General features: G+C 45.2%; 1 protein-coding gene across 3 annotated transcripts; it reads right to left on the bottom strand.

Annotated features, from left to right (window-relative positions):
• Positions 1-6,887: 6,887 nt before the first annotated feature.
• Positions 6,888-20,510, bottom strand: LOC123149199 (protein FAR1-RELATED SEQUENCE 5). 3 transcript variants are annotated; one of them, XM_044568780.1, is made up of 7 exons: positions 20,162-20,510; positions 19,766-20,074; positions 10,121-10,402; positions 9,344-10,034; positions 8,786-9,243; positions 8,385-8,681; positions 6,888-7,913 (listed from the first exon to the last, which is right to left on the bottom strand). In XM_044568780.1, the coding sequence occupies exons 4-7, from the start codon at positions 9,978-9,980 to the stop codon at positions 7,299-7,301; spliced, it is 2,007 nt and encodes a 668-aa protein (XP_044424715.1). In that variant the 5' UTR covers positions 9,981-10,034; positions 10,121-10,402; positions 19,766-20,074; positions 20,162-20,510; the 3' UTR covers positions 6,888-7,298. The 3 variants fall into 3 exon arrangements, with proteins under 3 accessions (XP_044424715.1, XP_044424714.1, XP_044424716.1); XM_044568779.1 differs by having other exon boundaries at positions 10,165-10,402; XM_044568781.1 differs by lacking the exons at positions 10,121-10,402; positions 19,766-20,074; positions 20,162-20,510 and having other exon boundaries at positions 9,344-10,042.
• Positions 20,511-20,798: the final 288 nt, after the last annotated feature.

Raw genomic sequence — 20,798 nt, 5'->3', positions numbered from 1 at the left:
TGAGAGCTATTCATCTATGAGTAGTGAAGTATATATTGGAGCCTTGTAACATTAACGGATCACACGAGCACTAGTCATCGTGCATTTCCCTGATCACACACTAAAGTACTTCATCCCGAATTGCATGAGCACCAGTCACCGGTTACTATAGTACTATTTTCAGGCCTAATACCGGGCCGGAGTTAAAATACATGTGCATTGCCATCAATTGCCAAAGTCCTCCGGTTTGGTTAAAACATGCACCGGTCATGGGCGTGTAAAGTACTATAGCCGGCCGAATCTGACATACATGTGCATTGTTATCATTTGCTAAAAGCTTTCATTTGAACAACCCGAACACCGCGCATGAGTGTGTTTCCTTGGATCGCATGATAAAGTTCTTCACCTCGAATCACACGAGCACTAGTCATCGATGGGTAAAGTACTATTGCCGAGAGCTTAGTAAAAGTATCGTGCATTTCTTGAATCACATGCTGAGTGATTGGTTACTTTAGTATTATTTTCTGGCCTTGTAACATTAATGGGGCGGGAAACAAAACATGCCGCAACACCGACTGAAGCATGCATATCATTAAAATATCATTAGTACTAGCCACATTACCGCCACGAGTATGCTTCGGTGACACCGACATCTACTGCTAAAGTCCTTCACTCAGAACGACATGAGCACCGGTCACGCGGGTGTAAAGTACTATAACCGGCCCGAAGTCAACATACATGTGCATTGATATCATTGGATAAAGTCCTTCGTTCCGATCAAAACGAGCACCGGTCATGCGTGTTTAAAGTAATATAGTCGAGGGCGAAGTTAACATACATGTGCATCGGTATCAAGTACTAAAGTCCTTCATATTTAATGAAACGAGCACTGGTCCTGTGTGTGTAAAGTACTATAGCCCGGGCCAAGGTTATGATACACGCGCATTGATATCAACTTCTTCATCTCGATTCACATATGAGAGCTATTCATCTATGAGTAGTGAACTATATATTGGAGCCTTGTAACATTAACGGATCACACGAGCACTAGTCATCGTGCATTTCCCTGATCACACACTAAAGTACTTCATCCCGAATTGCATGAGCACCAGTCACCGGTTACTATAGTACTATTTTCGGGCCTAATACCGGGCCAGAGTTAAAATACATGTGCATTGCCATCAATTGCCAAAGTCCTTCGGTTTGGTTAAAACATGCACCGGTCATGGGCGTGTAAAGTACTATAGCCGGCCGAATCTGACAAACATGTGCATTGTTATCATTTGCTAAAAGCTTTCATTTGAACAACCCGAACACCGCGCATGAGTGTGTTTCCTTGGATCGCATGATAAATTCTTCACCTCGAATCACACGAGCACTAGTCATCGATGGGTAAAGTACTATTGCCGAGAGCTTAGTAAAAGTATCGTGCATTTCTTGAATCACATGCTGAGTGATTGGTTACTTTAGTATTATTTTCTGGCCTTGTAACATTAATGGGGCGGGAAACAAAACATGCCGCAACACCGACTAAAGCATGCATACCATTAAAATATCATTAGTACTAGCCGCATTACCGCCACGAGTATGCTTCGGTGACACCGACATCTACTGCTAAAGTCCTTCACTCAGAACGACATGAGCACCGGTCACGCGGGTGTAAAGTACTATAACCGGCCCGAAGTCAACATACATGTGCATTGATATCATTTGATAAAGTCCTTCGTTCCGATCAAAACGAGCACCGGTCATGCGTCTTTAAAGTAATATAGTCGAGGGCGAAGTAAACATACATGTGCATCGGTATCAAGTACTAAAGTCCTTCATATTTAATGAAACGAGCACTGGTCCTGTGTGTGTAAAGTACTATAGGCCGGGCCGAGGTTATGATACACGCGCATTGATATCAACTTCTTCATCTTGATTCACACATGAGAGCTATTCATCTATGAGTAGTGAACTATATATTGGAGCCTTGTAACATTAACGGATCACACGAGCACTAGTCATCGTGCATTTCCCTGATCACACACTAAAGTACTTCATCCCGAATTGCATGAGCACCAGTCACCGGTTACTAAAGTACTATTTTCGGGCCTAATACCGGGCCGGAGTTAAAATACATGTGCATTGCCATCAATTGCCAAAGTCCTTCGGTTTGGTTAAAACATGCACCGGTCATGGGCGTGTAAAGTACTATAGCCGGCCGAATCTGACATACATGTGCATTGTTATCATTTGCTAAAGTCTTTCATTTTGAACAACCAGAACACCGCGCATGAGTGTGTTTCCTTGGATCGCATGATAAAGTTCTTCACTTCAAATCACACGAGCACTAGTCATTGATCGTTAAAGTACTATTGCCGAGAGCTTAGTACAAGTATCGTGCATTTCTTGAATCACATGCTGAGTGACCGGTTACTTAAGTATTATTTTCTGGCCTTGTAACATTAATGGGGCGGGAAACAAAACATGCCGCAACACCGACTGAATCATGCATATCATTAAAATATCATTAGTACTAGACACATTACCACCATGAGTATGCTTCGGTGACACCGACATCTACTGCTAAAGTCCTTCACTCAGAACGACATGAGCACCGGTCACGCGGGTGTAAAGTACTATAACCGGCCCGAAGTCAACATACATGTGCATTGATATCATTGGATAAAGTCCTTCGTTCCGAATAAAACGAGCACCGGTCATGCGTGTTTAAAGTAGTATAGTCGAGGGCGAAGTTAACATACATGTGCATCGGTATCAAGTACTAAAGTCCTTCATATTTAATGAAACGAGCACTGGTCCTGTGTGTGTAAAGTACTATAGGCCGGGCCGAGGTTATGATACACGCGCATTGATATCAACTTCTTCATCTCGATTCACACATGAGAGCTATTCATCTATGAGTAGAGAACTATATATTAGAGCCTTGTAACATTAACGGATCACACGAGCACTAGTCATCTAGTATTTCCTTGATCACACACTAAAGTACTTCATCCCGAATTGCATGAGCACCAGTCACCGGTTACTAAAGTACTATTTTCGGGCCTAATACCGGGCCGGAGTTAAAATACATGTGCATTGCCATCAATTGCCAAAGTCCTTCGTTTTGGTTAAAACAAGCACCGGTCATGGGCGTGTATAGTACTATAGCCGGCCGAATCTGACACACATGTGCATTGTTATCATTTGCTAAAGTCTTTCATTTTGAACAACCCAAACACCGCGCATGAGTGTGTTTCCTTGGATCGCATGATAAAGTTCTTCACTTCAAATCACACGAGCACTAGTCATTGATCGTTAAAGTACTATTGCCGAGAGCTTAGTACAAGTATCATGCATTTCTTGAATCACATGCTGAGTGACCGGTTACTTAAGTATTATTTTCTGGCCTTGTAACATTAATGGGGCGGGAAACAAAACATGCCGCAACACCGACTGAATCATGCATATCATTAAAATATCATTAGTACTAGCCACATTACCACCATGAGTATGCTTCGGTGACACCGACATCTACTGCTAAAGTCCTTCACTCAGAACGACATGAGCACCGGTCACGCGGGTGTAAAGTACTATAACCGGCCCGGAGTCAACATACATGTGCGTTGATATCATTGGATAAAGTCCTTCGTTCCGAATAAAACGAGCACCGGTCATGCGTGTTTAAAGTAGTATAGTCGAGGGCGAAGTTAACATACATGTGCATCGGTATCAAGTACTAAAGTCCTTTATATTTAATGAAACGAGCACTGGTCCTGTGTGTGTAAAGTACTATAGGTCGGGTCGAGGTTATGATACACGCGCATTGATATCAACTTCTTCATCTCGATTCACACATGAGTGCTATTCATCTATGAGTAGAGAACTATATATTAGAGCCTTGTAACATTAACGGATCACACGAGCACTAGTCATCTAGTATTTCCTTGATCACACACTAAAGTACTTCATCCCGAATTGCATGAGCACCAGTCACCGGTTACTAAAGTACTATTTTCGGGCCTAATACCGGGCCGGAGTTAAAATACATGTGCATTGCCATCAATTGCCAAAGTCCTTCGTTTTGGTTAAAACAAGCACCGGTCATGGGCGTGTATAGTACTATAGCCGGCCGAATCCGACACACGTGTGCATTGTTATCATTTGCTAAAGTCTTTCATTTTGAACAACCCGAACACCGCGCATGAGTCTGTTTCCTTGGATCGCATGATAAAGTTCTTCACTTCGAATCACACGAGCACTAGTCATCGATCGTTAAAGTACTATTGCCGAGAGCTTAGTACAAGTATCGTGCATTTCTTGAATCACATGCTGAGTGACCGGTTACTTAAGTATTATTTTCTGGCCTTGTAACATTAATGGGTCGGGAAACAAAACATGCCGCAACACCGACTGAATCATGCATACCATTAAAATATCATTAGTACTAGTCACATTACCACCATGAGTATGCTTCGGTGACACCGACATCTACTGCTAAAGTCCTTCACTCAGAACGACATGAGCACCGGTCACGCGGGTGTAAAGTACTATAACCGGCCCGAATTCAACATACATGTGCATTGATATCATTGGATAAAGTCCTTCGTTCCGATTAAAACGAGCACCGGTCATGCGTGTTTAAAGTACTATAGTCGAGGGCGAAGTTAACATACATGTGCATCGGTATCAAGTACTAAAGTCCTTCATATTTAATGAAACGAGCACTGGTCCTGTGTGTGTAAAGTACTATAGGTCGGGCCGAGGTTCACACATGAGAGCTATTCATCTATGAGTAGAGAACTATATATTAGAGCCTTGTAACATTAATGGATCACACGAGCACTAGTCATCTAAAGTACTTCATCCCGAATTGCATGAGCACCAGTCACCGATTACTAAAGTACTATTTTCGAGCCTAATACCGGGCCGGAGTTAAAATACATGCGCATTGCCATCAATTGCCAAAGTCCTTCGTTTCGGTTAAAACAAGCACCGGTCATGGGCGTGTAAAGTACTATAGCCGGCCGAATCTGTCATACATGTGCATTGATATCATTTGCTAAAATCTTTCACTCGAACAACCCGATCACTGCGTATGAGTGTGTTTCCTTGGATCGCATGGAAAAGTTCTTCACCTCGAATCACACGAGCGCTAGTCGTCGGTGGGTAAAGTACTATCACACGAGCATTGATATCATCTGATAAAGTCCTTCGTTTCGATTGAAACGAGCACCGGCCATGCGTGTGTAAAGTACTAGTGTATAGTGGGAAGTTAACATACGTGTGCATCGGTATCAAGTACTAAAGTCCTTCCTTTCTAATGAAACAAGCACTGGTCGTGTACGTGTAAAGTACTTCACTCATCGACATGGACTGCTAAAGTCCTTCACTCATAATGACATGAGCACCGGTCACGCGGGTGTAAAGTACTATAACCGGCCCGAAGTTATCATACATGTGCATTGACATCATTTGATGAAGTCCTTCATTTCGATTAAAACGAGCACTGGTCATGCGTGTGTAAAGTACTATCGTCGAGGGCGAAGTTAACATACATGTGCATCGATATCAAATACTAAAGTCCTTATTTTTTAATGAAACAAGCACTGGTAGTGTGTCTGTAAAGTACTATAACCGGGCCGAGGTTATGATACACGCGCATTGATATCAACTTCTTCAACTCGATTCACATGAGAGTTATTCATCTATGAGTAATGAACTATATATTGGAGCCTTCTAACATTAACGGATCACATGAGCACTAGTCATAGTGCATTTCCTTGACCACACACTAAAGTCCTTCATCCCGAATTGCATGAGCACCAGTGACCGGTTACGAAAGTATTATTTTCAGGTTATCCCAAAATGTTATATATTTATAATTATCCTGGCCTTCCAAAATGCACTTTTCTCTGAATCAAACCATAGTGAGGTTATCCCAAAATTCCCAAAAAAATGACCCGCCCTCACTGTTGTAAAGTTTGTTTACTCTTTTGGCCAGATTGTTGTAGTTTTTTAGCACAACATCTGCAGAAGAGCAAATCATCATACGTATGACCTGTGTGCTGTACCACATCCAACGCAAGGGCAAAAACTAGTGCCAACATTCCTATATCCTCCGCACCCCTCACCCCCTCCCGAACAAGATGCCACAGCCACAAAATCCCCTCCTCCTCCTCACCAAACCTAACCTTATCCGTGGCGTGCGTCTTCGCTGCTTGTGGTCTCCCAAATGGAATCCTCTTCCTCGTCATCTGGAGCACGCTCGTCCTCCCATGGTGAACCTCCTGGCTATTCTCTGAACCCTTCCCCAATTCCTTATCGTGAGCAGCCGCTAGCATACGAGCCATCTGAAGATTGCCCGTGCCACAAGAAAGCGGCGAGATGGATCTCCTGGAGCAACGGAAATCCTGGTCGTAGGTATCTGACCTGCCAGAGATCTCGGGTAAGCATTCATTTGACAGTATTTCCTTCTCCATTCTTGCTGGATCTTTCTCGCATTCATATATTTGGCACACTTTCTTGGCGATGGATTGATGACCCTACTACGCCCTTTCTTCGCCAACTTTTGGTCGATCTGCGTGACGCGGTGAACAACGTCCGGAGGGAGAACACTCAGCTTAGAGGAGTAAATGCAGACCTGGAAATGGGGATTGAGGACCGAAGCACCCAGAATAATGCTTTGCGGGATGCATTGCGCAAGATGAAGGAACAAAATCAGGCTCTTGAAGAGAAGTTGGGGCAAACTGAAGGCCCGCTGAATGTGAAAAACAATGGTCATCAGAAGCGGATGCTTTTTAGTGTAGTTCTGATAGTGATGATTGTGTTTTTAGTTAGCAAGCTTGCTGCTTAGTATGATTAACTTAGAGATGCACTGCTTCTGCTTTTGTGCTCTGGATGTGCAATATATTTACTATTGTGCTCGTCGCTGCTGTTTCACCTCGTTAAACTGAAGAATGTAATTTTTTTTAAACATGGTACGTATGTCACATGTTAGAAATCATGTAGCATAACATATTGGCAGAGCATCATAAATTTAACGATAGCAAACACAAGTTTCTTAGACAAAAGACAAGCCCCGTTTCAATTTCAGATGAACTTGTCCTTTCTCGCATCAGTACAAATGTTATCTTCTTACTTTCACATCATCTGAAGCAGTGCCAAGTTTTAATGTCTTGAAACTGAAAGATCACTACACGGCCGCAAAATAAACCTAAATGTTCACCACAACATCATTTTTCATCTTCCTTAACAGCAAATGAGGTTATTTGCACAAAAAAAATGCACGAGCCAAGAGTAAAAGTAAACCAGTTGCAAGTGCAATCAAATCATTGGAAGACGCCGAACATTCTTCCTGAGCAGTTATTCCTCTTGTGGCCTTCCAGGCCGCACTTTGTACACTTTGGAACTTTCCTTTTTTTCTTTGCTACCCCTCCATATGAGGGGCATCCCGATGCTTTGTGACCCCTCCCTCTACAGATTGAGCAAAACTTTGTTCTTGGCTTGCTGACATTTTCATAACCTGGCTTTGCTCTTGCGTTTGTTGGCCTGCCTAGATCCCTCTTGCATGATACAACATTCATTGAACCTGACAGACCATTTGCTCCTGGTGTCACAGGGACATCTTGGTCATGTGCTTGAGCAGTGGCTTGATCATTTAACCCTCGCCCATCGCTCTCCTGGTTGATATCATTTAGAACACTTATTGCGTCCAGCAACTGCTTCATTGCAGCTCCATAAGCTTCAGTGTTCTTGTCCCCCATTTGGACAATCTCGAGCGCCTTACTGTACAAGGAAGAGTGCCGATAAGTTGCGTCCTTCAGTGCAGAATTGCATGCTTTATATATCATCAGATGCACTGGCAGGTTCTCGCAGGCGTTCTTCGTCCATCTCTTCATGATGTGTACTTCTGGGATGTCCCTAACTCCAAGATGTAGCAGCACCTGTTGACGACAGAGAAAACGCTTGGTCAGATTAAATCTCCATATATGGATCCTATATTAATTTATGTAAATATGTCTCGGTGACATACATGATCTGAGGATACGTGTCTGAATCTAGGTGTACCACTTTTGCTTAAAAAGGGGTGTTGCAAACTTGGAGCAGGCCAAAAAAACTCAGTAACTGATAGAGAGTGTATTGTAAAAAACTGAGGTTTTAGAATTCAGGAACTATCGCAAGTAAGCTCCGTCAGATGAAGAAATCATGAGTATTGTGACATACATGCTATGAGGATACATGTCTGAATCTAGGTGTACCACTTTTGCTTAAAAAAGGATATTGCAAACTTGGAGCAGGCCAAAAAAACTCAGTAACTGATAGAGAGTGTATTGTAAAAAACTGAGGTTTTAGGATTCAGGAACTATCGCAAGTAAGCTCCGTCAGAGTAAGATAGCATGAGTATTGTGACTTACCCGAATAGCATGACAGCACAACATACCCATATGTGAGTAAAGACCACACTCACATAAATATCCTCCGGACCCCTGATGAAACAGAACATGATATTGTGTCCTGGACCATGCTTGCCTCCTCTCTGCATAGATGTGGTTAACAACGTAGACCACGCCTTGTTCTGTCTGCCAGGCCTCTTGTAACACAAATGACCCTGACAAGTAAATTGCGTGTTGGAACAGCTCATACATAGCTGCAGTGTAGACCTTGCTTGCATGGTATTCTAGAGGCACTCCCAGGTTGAAGACAACGCCACCCTGAAACCATCAGTTGCCAATGAGTTAACTATAACATATATGAATCCATGCAGTTTCGTGAACCAAATAACCATGCTATGTATGATGATTTGTCTATGGCTTACCACACGAGTCTTCTTCGCTTGAAAATCTTCCTCTGATTGTCTATCAAACAATAATTTTTGATACTGCCTTACAAAATTGTTCATGGACAATGCCGACTGCACATAATTCTTGAGCATATGGTTTGCACTGTCGGAACGCTGTGTGCTCGTCATCCTTGCGCAGAACACACCTGCAAAATATGGCTTTGCCCATTTTGTTCTAACTTCATATATTTGAGTGAGCCATGGGTGGTCTGCAAGTTGATATTTCTCAATCAAGCTGGCCCATGCGGTTTCAAGTTCATCTACTGTGACCATATACTCGAGAAGTTTGTGAAACTCGTCTCTAAAATCACTGTTTTTTGAATAAACAGAACCTAGATGTTCCCTTGCTTTTTGCAATACATGCCATTTGCACCATCTGTGAGTTGTATCAGGCCACTGGGAACATATAGCCCTCTCCATTGCACGGGCTTGGTCTGTGATAAATGAAGAAATGACATTCATGGTGAGGGCGATGCAAAGAGAAATAGTAATTAAAGGAATTAATGTTACATTTTGTTGGTGCTTTTAAATTACCCGTGAGTATTGTTTTTGGATCCTTCCCTCCCATCAAAGATGCAAATTCCTTGAACACCCACTCAAAAGTCTCAGTTGTTTCATCGCGTAGCAACACTCCTCCAAGGATGATGCTCTGAAAGTGATTGTTGACACCAAAAAAAAGACCAAACGGCATGTCGTACTGGTTCGTACGATATGTTGTGTCGAATGTTATTGCATCTCCAAAGAATTTGTACTGGTGTCGGCTCTTACCGTCTGTCCACATCAATGCCCTGATCTTGCTGCCTTCATCAACAAGCACACTGTCGACAAACTTTGGATCCTTCTCTTTCAATTCAGAGAAGAGTTGTATCGTCTTTCTAATGTCATCATCGCCCTGCTGCTGATTCATCCTCTTGCAGAGATAACGCAGAGATCTCTTGTTAAAGGGCAAGTTTTCCATATCCCCAAAAAAGCTTGCAATCACACCGAAAGTCTTGCTTAATGATATATTGTTGTTCCTAAGGTGCATGACAATGTCTTTGGCATGGGCATCAATGTGCCTGTGAGATGGCCAGTGCAACTTCTCTCCACATGTTTGTGCCATACTGTGATTATGCTCATGCTTCACATCATGGATGAACCAACCATGGTCTGACGTGCGATGCAACCTCATAAGCGCAGGACATTGGCAGCATACTGAATGTGAATTTTCCCTGCGTGGTTTCCCCTGATAAAATGGTGGTAAACAAAAGCAATGAGACATAAATACGGACTTTTCAGCCAAAAAATCAAAAAATTGGATTTATATCATACTGAATGCAATTGCAAATGTTAGCCGGCTGGATGATATAACTCACCGTGCATCCGCAAACTATGTCCTGGACCGTCTTGCACTTTTCAACGTTTCTTCTGCATTGCCCATACTTGATGCCAAAACCAATCTCCCACGAGTATAGGTTGTAGAAGTCGTAAGATTCGGCCAAAGAATCAAATTCCTGGCCGATCTATGGCTTGACGACGAACTCTGACTTCTTATCAGCGTAATTTCTCATGGCCTTTTCCAAAGCACTTTTCCTTCCCGATAATGTGGCACGGCTGTCAGGAATTTTTCCAAGTCGGACCCTAATCAGAGATGTAAGCCGCAGAAGCAAATGTAAACAAAATAGCGCAAGTATGATCAGAATATGCACATTCCAATGACTTGGATCATAAGTGTCTGATTTGCATTGTGGAAAACACAATGATGAATTCAGACAACTCGGAGATGACGGCCTCATGTGTACATGATAAGTATCAGTTGTTGAATCCAAGCATTCTGAAATATTTAACCGTGTATTATGATAAGTTTCGTCCTTCTTAAAAAGAACGTCCTGCTGTACATGCCCGTGCCCACCCCAATTTATTAAAAAAAGGACAGCAGAAAACTGTCACTATAATTTACTGTGACCACATTGTTGGAAATATGCACTAGAGGCAATAATAAAAGTGTTATTATTATATTTCTTTGTTCATGATAATGGTCTTTTATTCATGCTATAACTGTATTATCCGGAAATCGTAATACACGTGTGAATACATAGACCACAATATGTCCCTAGTGAGCCTCTAGTTGACTAGCTCGTTGTGATCAATAGATAGTCATGGTTTCCTGGCTATGGACATTGGATGTCGTTGATAATGGGATCACATCATTAGGAGAATGATGTGATGGACAAGACCCAATCCTAAGCATAGCACAAAGATCGTGTAGTTCGTTTGCTAGAGCTTTGCCAATGTCAAGTATCTCTTCCTTTGACCATGAGAGCGTGTAACTCCTGGATACCGTAGGAGTGCTTTGGGTGTATCAAACGCCACAGCGTAACTGGGTGACTATAAAGGTGCACTACAGGTATCTCCGAAAGTAGCTATTGTTTTATGCGGATCGAGACTGGGATTTGTCACTCCGTATGACGGAGAGGTATCTCTGGGCCCACTCGGTAATGCATCATCATAATGAGCTCAAGGTGACCAAGGTGTTGGCCAAGGGATCATGCATTACGGTACGAGTAAAGTGACTTGCCGGTAACGAGACTGAACAAGGTATTGGGATACCGACGATCGAGTCTCGGGCAAGTAACGTACCGATTGACAAAGGGAATTGTATACAGGGTTTGATCGAATCCTCGACATCGTGGTTCAACCGATGAAATCATCGAGGAGAATGTGGGAGCCAACATGGGTATCCAGACCCCGCTGTTGGTTATTGCCCGAGAGTGGTCTCGGTCATGTCTGCATGTCTCCCGAGCCCATAGGGTCTACACACTTAAGGTTCGGTGACGCTAGGGTTGTTAGGAAGACTAGTATGTGACTACCGAATGTTGTTCGGAGTCCCGGATGAGATCCCGGACGTCACGAGGAGTTCCGGAATGGTCCGGAGGTAAAGTTTTATATATGGGAAGTTGTTAAACGGGCACCGGAAAGTTTCGGGGTCATACCGGTATTGTACCAGGACCACCGGAAGGGTTCCGGGGGTCCACCGGGAGGGGCCACCCCTCCCGGGGGGGCACTTGGGCTGCGTGGGGATAGCAGCCAGCCCCTAGTGAGCTTGGCACGCCCCCCCTTGGGCCCATGCGCCTAGGGTTGGGGGGGAAACCCTAAAGGGGGTGCACCCCCCTTGCTTGGGGGGCAAGCCCCCCACCCTTTGGCCGCCGCCCCCCCTAGGGTTTTCCCTAGAGGGCCGGCCCCCCTTGCCCTTTCCCTATATATAGAGGGGTGAGGGGAGGGCTGCAATACACCACAAGCCAAGGCGCAACCCCTCCCCTCCCCAACACCTCTCCTCCTCCGTACGTGCTTGGCGAAGCCCTGTCGGAATACTGCCGCATCAACTGCACCACGCCGTCGTGCTGCCGTTGGAGCTGCCTTCCTCAACCTCTCCTTTCCCCTTGCTGGATCAAGAAGGAGGAGACGTCTCCCGTCCCGTACGTGTGTTGAACGCGGAGGTGCTGTCCGTTCAGCACTTGGACATCGGTGATCCGAATCACGTTCGAGTACGACTCCATCATCACCATCCCCTTGGCAAGCTTCCGCTCGTGATCTACAAGTGGTATGTAGATGCAAACTCTCTCCCTTGACTCGTTGCTTAGATGAACTCATAGATGGATCTTGGTGAAACCGTAGGAAATTTTTTAATTTTTTGCAACGTTCCCCAACAGTGGCATCATGAGCCAGGTCTATGCGTAGTTCTCTTTGCACGAGTAGAACACAATTTTGTTGTGGGCGTGGATCTTGTCAACTTGCTTGCCTCTACTAGTCTTTTCTTGCTTCAGCGGTATTGTGGGATGAAGCGGCCCGGACCAACCTTACACGTACGCTTACGTGAGACCGGTTCCACCGATTAACATGCACTAGTTGCATAAGGTGGCTGGCGGGTGTCTGTCTCTCCCACTTTAGTTGGAGCGGATTCGATGAAAAGGGCCCTTATGAAGGGTAAATAGAAGTTGACAAAATTACGTTGTGGTTATTCGTAGGTAAGAAAACGTTCTTGCTAGAACCCAATTGCAGCCACGTAAAAGATGCAACAACAATTAGAGGACGTCTAACTTGTTTTTGCAGCGATTGATCATGTGATGTGATATGGCCAGAAGTTGTGATGAATGATGAATTGTGATGTATGAGATCATGTTCTTGTAATAGGATTCACGACTTGCATGTCGATGAGTATGACAACCGGCAGGAGCCATAGGAGTTGTCTTTATTTTTGTATGACCTGCGTGTCATTGAAGAACGCCATGTAACTTACTTTACTTTATTGCTAAACGCGTTAGTCATAGAAGTAGAAGTAGTCGTTGGCGTGACAACTTCATGAAGACACGATGATGGAGATCATGGTGTCATGCCGGTGACAAGATGATCATGGAGCCCCGAAGATGGAGATCAAAGGAGCTATATGATATTGGCCATATCATGTCACTACTTTATATAATTGCATGTGATGTTTATTATGTTTTATGCATCTTGTTTACTTAGGACGACGGTAGTAAATAAGATGATCCCTTACAAAATTTCAAGAAGTGTTCTCCCCTAACTGTGCACCGTTGCTACAGTTCGTCGCTTCTAAGCACCACGTGATGATCGGGTGTGATGGATTCTTACGTTCACATACAACGGGTGTAAGACAGTTTTACACAGCGAAAACACTTAGGGTTAACTTGACGAGCCTAGCATGTGCAGACATGGCCTCGGAACACGGAGACCGAAAGGTCGAACACAAGTCGTATGGAAGATACGATCAACATGAAGATGTTCACCGACGATGACTAGTCCGTCTCATGTGATGATCGGACACGGGCTAGTCGACTCGGATCGTGTAACACTTAGATGACCAAAGGGATGTCTAATCTGAGTGGGAGTTCATAATTTGATTAGAACTTAATTATCATGAACTTAGTCTAAAACCTTTGCAAATATGTCTTGTAGATCAAATGGCCAACGCTCATGTCAACATGAACTTCAACGCGTTCCTAGAGAAAACCAAGCTGAAAGATGATGGCAGCAACTATACGGACTGGGTCCGGAACCTGAGGATCATCCTCATAGCTGCCAGGAAACAATATGTCCTAGAAGGACCGCTAGGTGACGCTCCCGTCCCAGAGAACCAAGACATTATGAATGCTTGGCAGTCTCGTGCTGATGATTACTCCCTCGTTCAGTGCGGCATGCTTTACAGCTTAGAACCGGGGCTCCAAAAGTGTTTTGAGCATCACGGAGCATATGAGATGTTCGAAGAGTTGAAACTAGTTTTTCAAGCTCACGCCCAGGTCGAGAGATATGACATCTCCGACAAGTTCTATAGTTGTAAGATGGAGGAAAATAGTTCTGTCAGTGAGCACATACTCAAGATGTCTGGGTTGCACAACCGTATGACCCAGCTGAATATTAACCTCCCTGATGAGGCAGTCATTGACAGAATCCTTCAGTCGCTCCCACCAAGCTACAAGAGCTTTGTGATGAACTACAACATGCAGGGGATGGAAAAGACCATTCCTGAAGTGTTCTCGATGCTGAAGTCAGAGAGGCTGAAATCAAGAAAGAACATCAAGTGTTGATGGTCAATAAGACCACTAAGTTCAAGAAGGGCAAGGGCAAGAAGAACTTCAAGAAGGACGGCAAGGAGGTTGCCGCACCCGGTAAGCCAGTTGCCGGGAAGAAGTCAAAGAATGGACCCAAGCCTGAGACTGAGTGCTTTTATTGCAAGGGGAAGGGTCACTGGAAGCGGAACTGCCCCAAATACTTAGCGGATAAGAAGGCCGGCAACACCAAAGGTATATTTGATATACATGTAATTGATGTGTACCTTACCAGTACTCGTAGTAACTCCTGGGTATTTGATACCGGTGCCGTTGCTCATATTTGTAACTCACAGCAGGAGCTGCGGAATAAAAGGAGACTGGCGAAGGACGAGGTGACGATGCGCGTCGGGAATGGTTCCAGAGTCGATGTGATCGCCGTCGGCACGCTGCCTCTACATTTACCTACGGGATTAGTTTTGAACCTTAATAATTGTTATTTAGTGCCAAGTTTGAGCATGAACATTGTTCCGGATCTCGTTTAATACGAGATGGCTACTCATTAAATCTGAGAATAATGGTTGTTCGATTTATATGAGAGATATGTTTTATGGTCATGCTCCGATGGTCAATGGTTTATTCTTAATGAATCTTGAGCGTAATATTACACATGTTCATAGTGTAGATGCCAAAAGATGTAAAGTTGATAACGATAGTCCCACATACTTGTGGCACTGCCGCCTTGGTCACATTGGTGTCAAGCGCATGAAGAAGCTCCATGCTGATGGACTTTTGGAGTCTCTTGATTATGAATCGTTTGACACATGCGAACCATGCCTCATGGGCAAAATGACCAAGACTCCGTTCTCCGGAACAATGGAGCGAGCAACCAACTTGTTGGAAATCATACATACCGATGTGTGCGGTCCAATGAGCGTTGAGGCTCGCGGAGGATATCGTTATGTTCTCACTCTAACTGATGACTTAAGTAGATATGTGTATGTCTACTTAATGAAACACAAGTCTGACACCTTTGAAAAGTTCAAGGAATTTCAGAATGAGGTGGAGAATCAACGTGACCGAAAGATAAAGTTTCTACGATCAGATCGTGGAGGAGAATATTTAAGTCACGAATTTGGCACACACTTAAGGAAATGTGGAATCGTTTCACAACTCACGCCGCCTGGAACACCTCAGCGAAACGGTGTGTCCGAACGTCGTAATCGCACTCTATTGGATATGGTGCGGTCTATGATGTCTCTTACCAATTTACCGCTATCATTTTGGGGATACGCTCTAGAGACAGCTACATTCACTTTAAATAGGGCACCGTCTAAATCCGTTGAGACGACACCGTATGAATTATGGTTTGGGAAGAAACCTAAGCTGTCGTTTCTAAAAGTTTGGGGATGCGATGCTTATGTCAAGAAACTTCAACCTGAAAAGCTCGAACCCAAGTCGGAAAAATGCGTCTTCATAGGATACCCTAAGGAAACTGTAGGGTATACCTTCTACTTAAGATCCGAAGGCAAGATCTTTGTTGCCAAAAACGGATGCTTTCTGGAAAAAGAGTTTCTCTCGAAAGAAGTAAGTGGGAGGAAAGTAGAACTCGATGAAGTACTACCTCTCGAACGGGAAAGTAGTGCAGCTCAGGAAAATGTTCCTGTGATGCCCACACCAATCGAAGAGGAAAACAATGATGATGATCAAGGTACTTCGGATCAAGTTGCTACTGAACTTCGTAGGTCCACAAGGACACGTTCCGCACCAGAGTGGTACGGCAACCCTGTCCTGGAAATCATGTTGTTAGACAACGGTGAACCTTCGAACTATGAAGAAGCGATGGCGGGCCCAGATTCCAACAAATGGCTTGAAGCCATGAAATCCGAGATAGAATCCATGTATGAAAACAATGTATGGACTTTGACAGACTTGCCCAATGATCGGCGAGCGATAGAAAACAAATGGATCTTTAAGAGGAAGACGGACGCGGATGGTAATGTCACCATCTCTAAAGCTCGACTTGTCGCTAAGGGTTATCGACAAGTTCAAGGGATTGACTACGACGAGACATTCTCTCCCGTAGCGAAGCTTAAGTCCGTCCGAATCATGTTAGCAATTGCCGCATACTATGATTATGAGATATGGCAGATGGACGTCAAAACGGCATTCCTTAACGGGCATCTTAAGGAAGAGCTGTATATGATGCAGCCGGAAGGTTTTGTCGATCCTAAGAATGCTAACAAAGTATGCAAGCTCCAGCGATCCATTTATGGGCTGGTGCAAGCATCTCGGAGTTGGAATATTCTCTTTGATGAGATGATCAAAGCGTTTGGGTTTATGCAGACTTATGGAGAAGCCTGTGTTTACAAGAAAGTGAGTGGGAGCTCTGTAGCATTTCTCATATTATATGTAGATGACATACTCTTGATGGGAAATAATATAGAATTTCTGGACAGCATTAAGGCCTACTTGAACAAATGTTTTTCAATGAAGGACCTTGGAGAAGCTGCTTATATATTAGCCATCAAGATCTATAGAGATAGATCGAGACGCCTCATAGGTCTTTCACAAAGCACATACCTTGATAAGATTTTGAAAAAGTTCAAAATGGATGAGTCCAAGAAAGGGTTCTTGCCTATGTTACAAGGTGTGAGATTGAGCTCAGCTCAGTCACCGGCCACGGCAAAAGATAAAGAAGAGATGAGTGTCATCCCCTATGCTTCAGCCATAGGATCTATTATGTATGTCATGCTGTGTACCAGACCTGATGTAAACCTTGCCGTAAGTTTGGTAGCAAGATACCAGAGTAATCCCGGCAAGGAACACTAGACAGCGGTCAAGAATATCCTGAAGTACCTGAAAAGGACAAAGGACATGTTTCTTGTTTATGGAGGTGACGAAGAGCTCGTCGTAAAGGGTTACGTCGACGCTAGCTTCGACACAGATCTGGATTACTCTAAGTCACAAACCGGGTACGTGTATATGTTGAATGGTGGAGCAGTAAGCTGGTGCAGCTGCAAGCAGAGCGTCGTGGCGGGATCTACATGTGAAGCGGAGTACATGGCAGCCTCGAAGGCAGCGCATGAAGCTATTTGGGTGAAGGAGTTCATCGCCGACCTAGGAGTCATACCCAATGCGTCGGGGCCAATCAAACTCTTCTGTGACAACACTGGAGCTATTGCCCTTGCTAAGGAGCCCAGGTTTCACAAGAAGACCAGGCACATCAAGCGTCGTTTCAACTCCATCCGTGAAAATGTTCAAGATGGAGACATAGAAATTTGCAAAGTACATACAGATCTGAATGTCGCAGATCCGTTGACTAAACCTCTCTCGCGAGCAAAACATGATCAACACCAGAACTCTATGGGTGTTCGATTCATCACAATGTAACTAGATTAGTGACTCTAGTGCAAGTGGGAGACTGTTGGAAATATGCCCTAGAGGCAATAATAAAAGTGTTATTATTATATTTCTTTGTTCATGATAATGGTCTTTTATTCATGCTATAACTGTATTATCCGGAAATCGTAATACACGTGTGAATACATAGACCACAATATGTCCCTAGTGAGCCTCTAGTTGACTAGCTCGTTGTGATCAACAGATAGTCATGGTTTCCTGGCTATGGACATTGGATGTCGTTGATAACGGGATCACATCATTAGGAGAATGATGTGATGGACAAGACCCAATCCTAAGCATAGCACAAAGATCGTGTAGTTCGTTTGCTAGAGCTTTGCCAATGTCAAGTATCTCTTCCTTTGACCATGAGAGCGTGTAACTCCTGGATACCGTAGGAGTGATTTGGGTGTATCAAACGTCACAACGTAACTGGGTGACTATAAAGGTGCACTATAGGTATCTCCGAAAGTAGCTATTGTTTTATGCGGATCGAGACTGGGATTTGTCACTCCGTATGACGGAGAGGTATCTCTGGGCCCACTCGGTAATGCATCATCATAATGAGCTCAAGGTGACCAATGTGTTGGCCACGGGATCATGCATTACGGTACGATAAAGTGACTTGCCGGTAACAAGACTGAACAAGGTATTGGGATACCGACGATCGAGTCTCAGGCAAGTAACGTACCGATTGACAAAGGGAATTGTATACAGGGTTTGATCGAATCCTCGATATCGTGGTTCAACCGATGAAATCATCGAGGAGCATGTGGGAGCCAACATGGGTATCCAGACCCCGCTGTTGGTTATTGCCCGAGAGTGGTCTCGGTCATGTCTGCATGTCTCCCGAGCCCGTAGGGTCTACGCACTTAAGGTTCGGTGACGCTAGGGTTGTTAGGAAGACTAGTATGTGACTACCAAATGTTGTTCGGAGTCCCGGATGAGATCCCGGACGTCACGAGGAGTTCCGGAATGGTCCGGAGGTAAAGTTTTATATATGGGAAGTTGTTAAACGGGCACCGGAAAGTTTCGGGGTCATACCGGTATTGTACCGGGACCACCGGAAGGGTTCCGGGGGTCCACCGGGAGGGGCCACCCCTCCCGGGGGGCCACTTGGGCTGCGTGGGGATAGCAGCCAACCCCTAGTGGGCTTGGCACGCCCCCTCCTTGGGCCCATGCGCCTAGGGTTGGGGGGGAAACCCTAAAGGGGGCGCACCGCCCTTGCTTGGGGGGCAAGCCCCCCACCCCTTGGCCGCCCCCCTAGGGTTTTCCCTAGAGGGCCGGCCCCCCTTGCCCTTTCCCCTATATATAGAGGGGTGAGGGGAGGGCTGCAATACACCACAAGCCAAGGCGCAGCCCCTCCCCTCCCCAACACCTCTCCTCCTCCGTACGTGCTTGGCGAAGCCCTGTCGGAATACTGCCGCATCAACTGCACCACGCCGTCGTGCTGCCGTTGGAGCTGCCTTCCTCAACCTCTCCTTTCCCCTTGCTGGATCAAGAAGGAGGAGACGTCTCCCGTCCCGTACGTGTGTTGAACGCGGAGGTGCTGTCCGTTCAGCACTTGGATATCGGTGATCCGAATCACGTTCGAGTACGACTCCATCATCACCATCCCCTTGGCAAGATTCCGCTCGTGATCTACAAGTGGTATGTAGATGCAAACTCTCTCCCTTGACTCGTTGCTTAGATGAACTCATAGATGGATCTTGGTGAAACCGTAGGAAAAAAATTAATTTTCTGCAACGTTCCCGAACACACATACCCAGATTCATGATTCTTTGACACATGGATGAGAAAATTGGGCAAGTGTACTGTTACTGTCATCCCACTAAACGTGCTACAACTAAAAACAGATTTGACAGCAAACAACTGAACACACTACATCGAATCTTAAGGTATTCAGTCCTCACTTTTGACAATCTTGCCTACTTCTCCTCTTCAGCTAAATTTAACATTCATCAATGCCAAAACTAAAAACTAGAAACTGAATATAGACCCGTGCTAGTACCTTTGAGTCCACGGAACTGGAATGGGATGCGATTCGGGCTGGGTCTCTTCTACGTCGTCAATATCTGGGACGTTGGAGAAATATGGCATAGCCTCCTGATCTTCAGGAGTTCCTGAATCTGTGGCATCAGATTTCTCTCCAACGTGGCTTGAAGAAGGAGAATGATTCTGGAAATTAGGATGGATGCGCTCTTCGCCCTCCTCCTCCTCGTCCTCGACCTCCTCCTCCTCCTCCTCCTCCTCCTCCTCCTCCTCCTCTAGCAATCCCAGATCTGGGACGCCCTCTGTTGCGGCCGGCTGGGAACAAAATCTGCCGCAGGCAATGGCAAGATGAGGATTGCTGCCCTTTGGAGAAAATGCGCCGACGAAAAAGAGGATCCACAAGACGAGGAGATACCTAAAGAGGAGATCCGTGAATGACTCTGCACCGCGATTCATCGTTGAATCGTGAAGCAACCTAGGGATCCAGGCGCGTGGACGGGGAGGCCGTGGTTCGTCCGCTCGATGCAGCTGCGTCTGCCTGCTTCGATTCGAATTTTGAATCGCGGATGGGGATGGTCGGGGGTGGGGGCTGGTCACGGGGTAGTGGACGGGGGGTAGGCGAGTACATGCTACACGTCGTGCGTAGGTAGGATGGCAGATACGATAGGACGTGTATTCTCTCCGTATACGCTGAGAAAAGAGGAGATAGGCACAATCTAGTGGGTCCGTGTGGGGCCTGGGGCGCTGATCCACACGACGAGCGGACGACGTTGATACGAGTTGTGCGTCTAACTAGTTAGGAATATGCCCGTGCCCACCCCAACTCGTTTATATACTCACTCCGCAAATATACTCACTCCGCAAATATGGCTATTCCTAACTAGTTAGACGCACAACTCGTATCGACACCGTCCGCTCGTCGTGTGGATCAGCGCCCCAGGCCCCACACGGACCCACTAGATTGTGCCTATTTCCTCTTTTCTCAGCGTATACGGAGAGAATACACGTCCTATCGTATCTGCCATCCTACCTACGCACGACGTGTAGCATGT

The sequence above is a fragment of the Triticum aestivum genome, chromosome 7A (genome assembly GCF_018294505.1).
Source record: "Triticum aestivum cultivar Chinese Spring chromosome 7A, IWGSC CS RefSeq v2.1, whole genome shotgun sequence".
In the NCBI taxonomy this organism is placed as follows: Eukaryota; Viridiplantae; Streptophyta; class Magnoliopsida; order Poales; family Poaceae; genus Triticum; species Triticum aestivum.
Note: the sequence above shows the minus strand (reverse complement) of the source record. Positions and strands in the feature narration are given on the sequence as shown.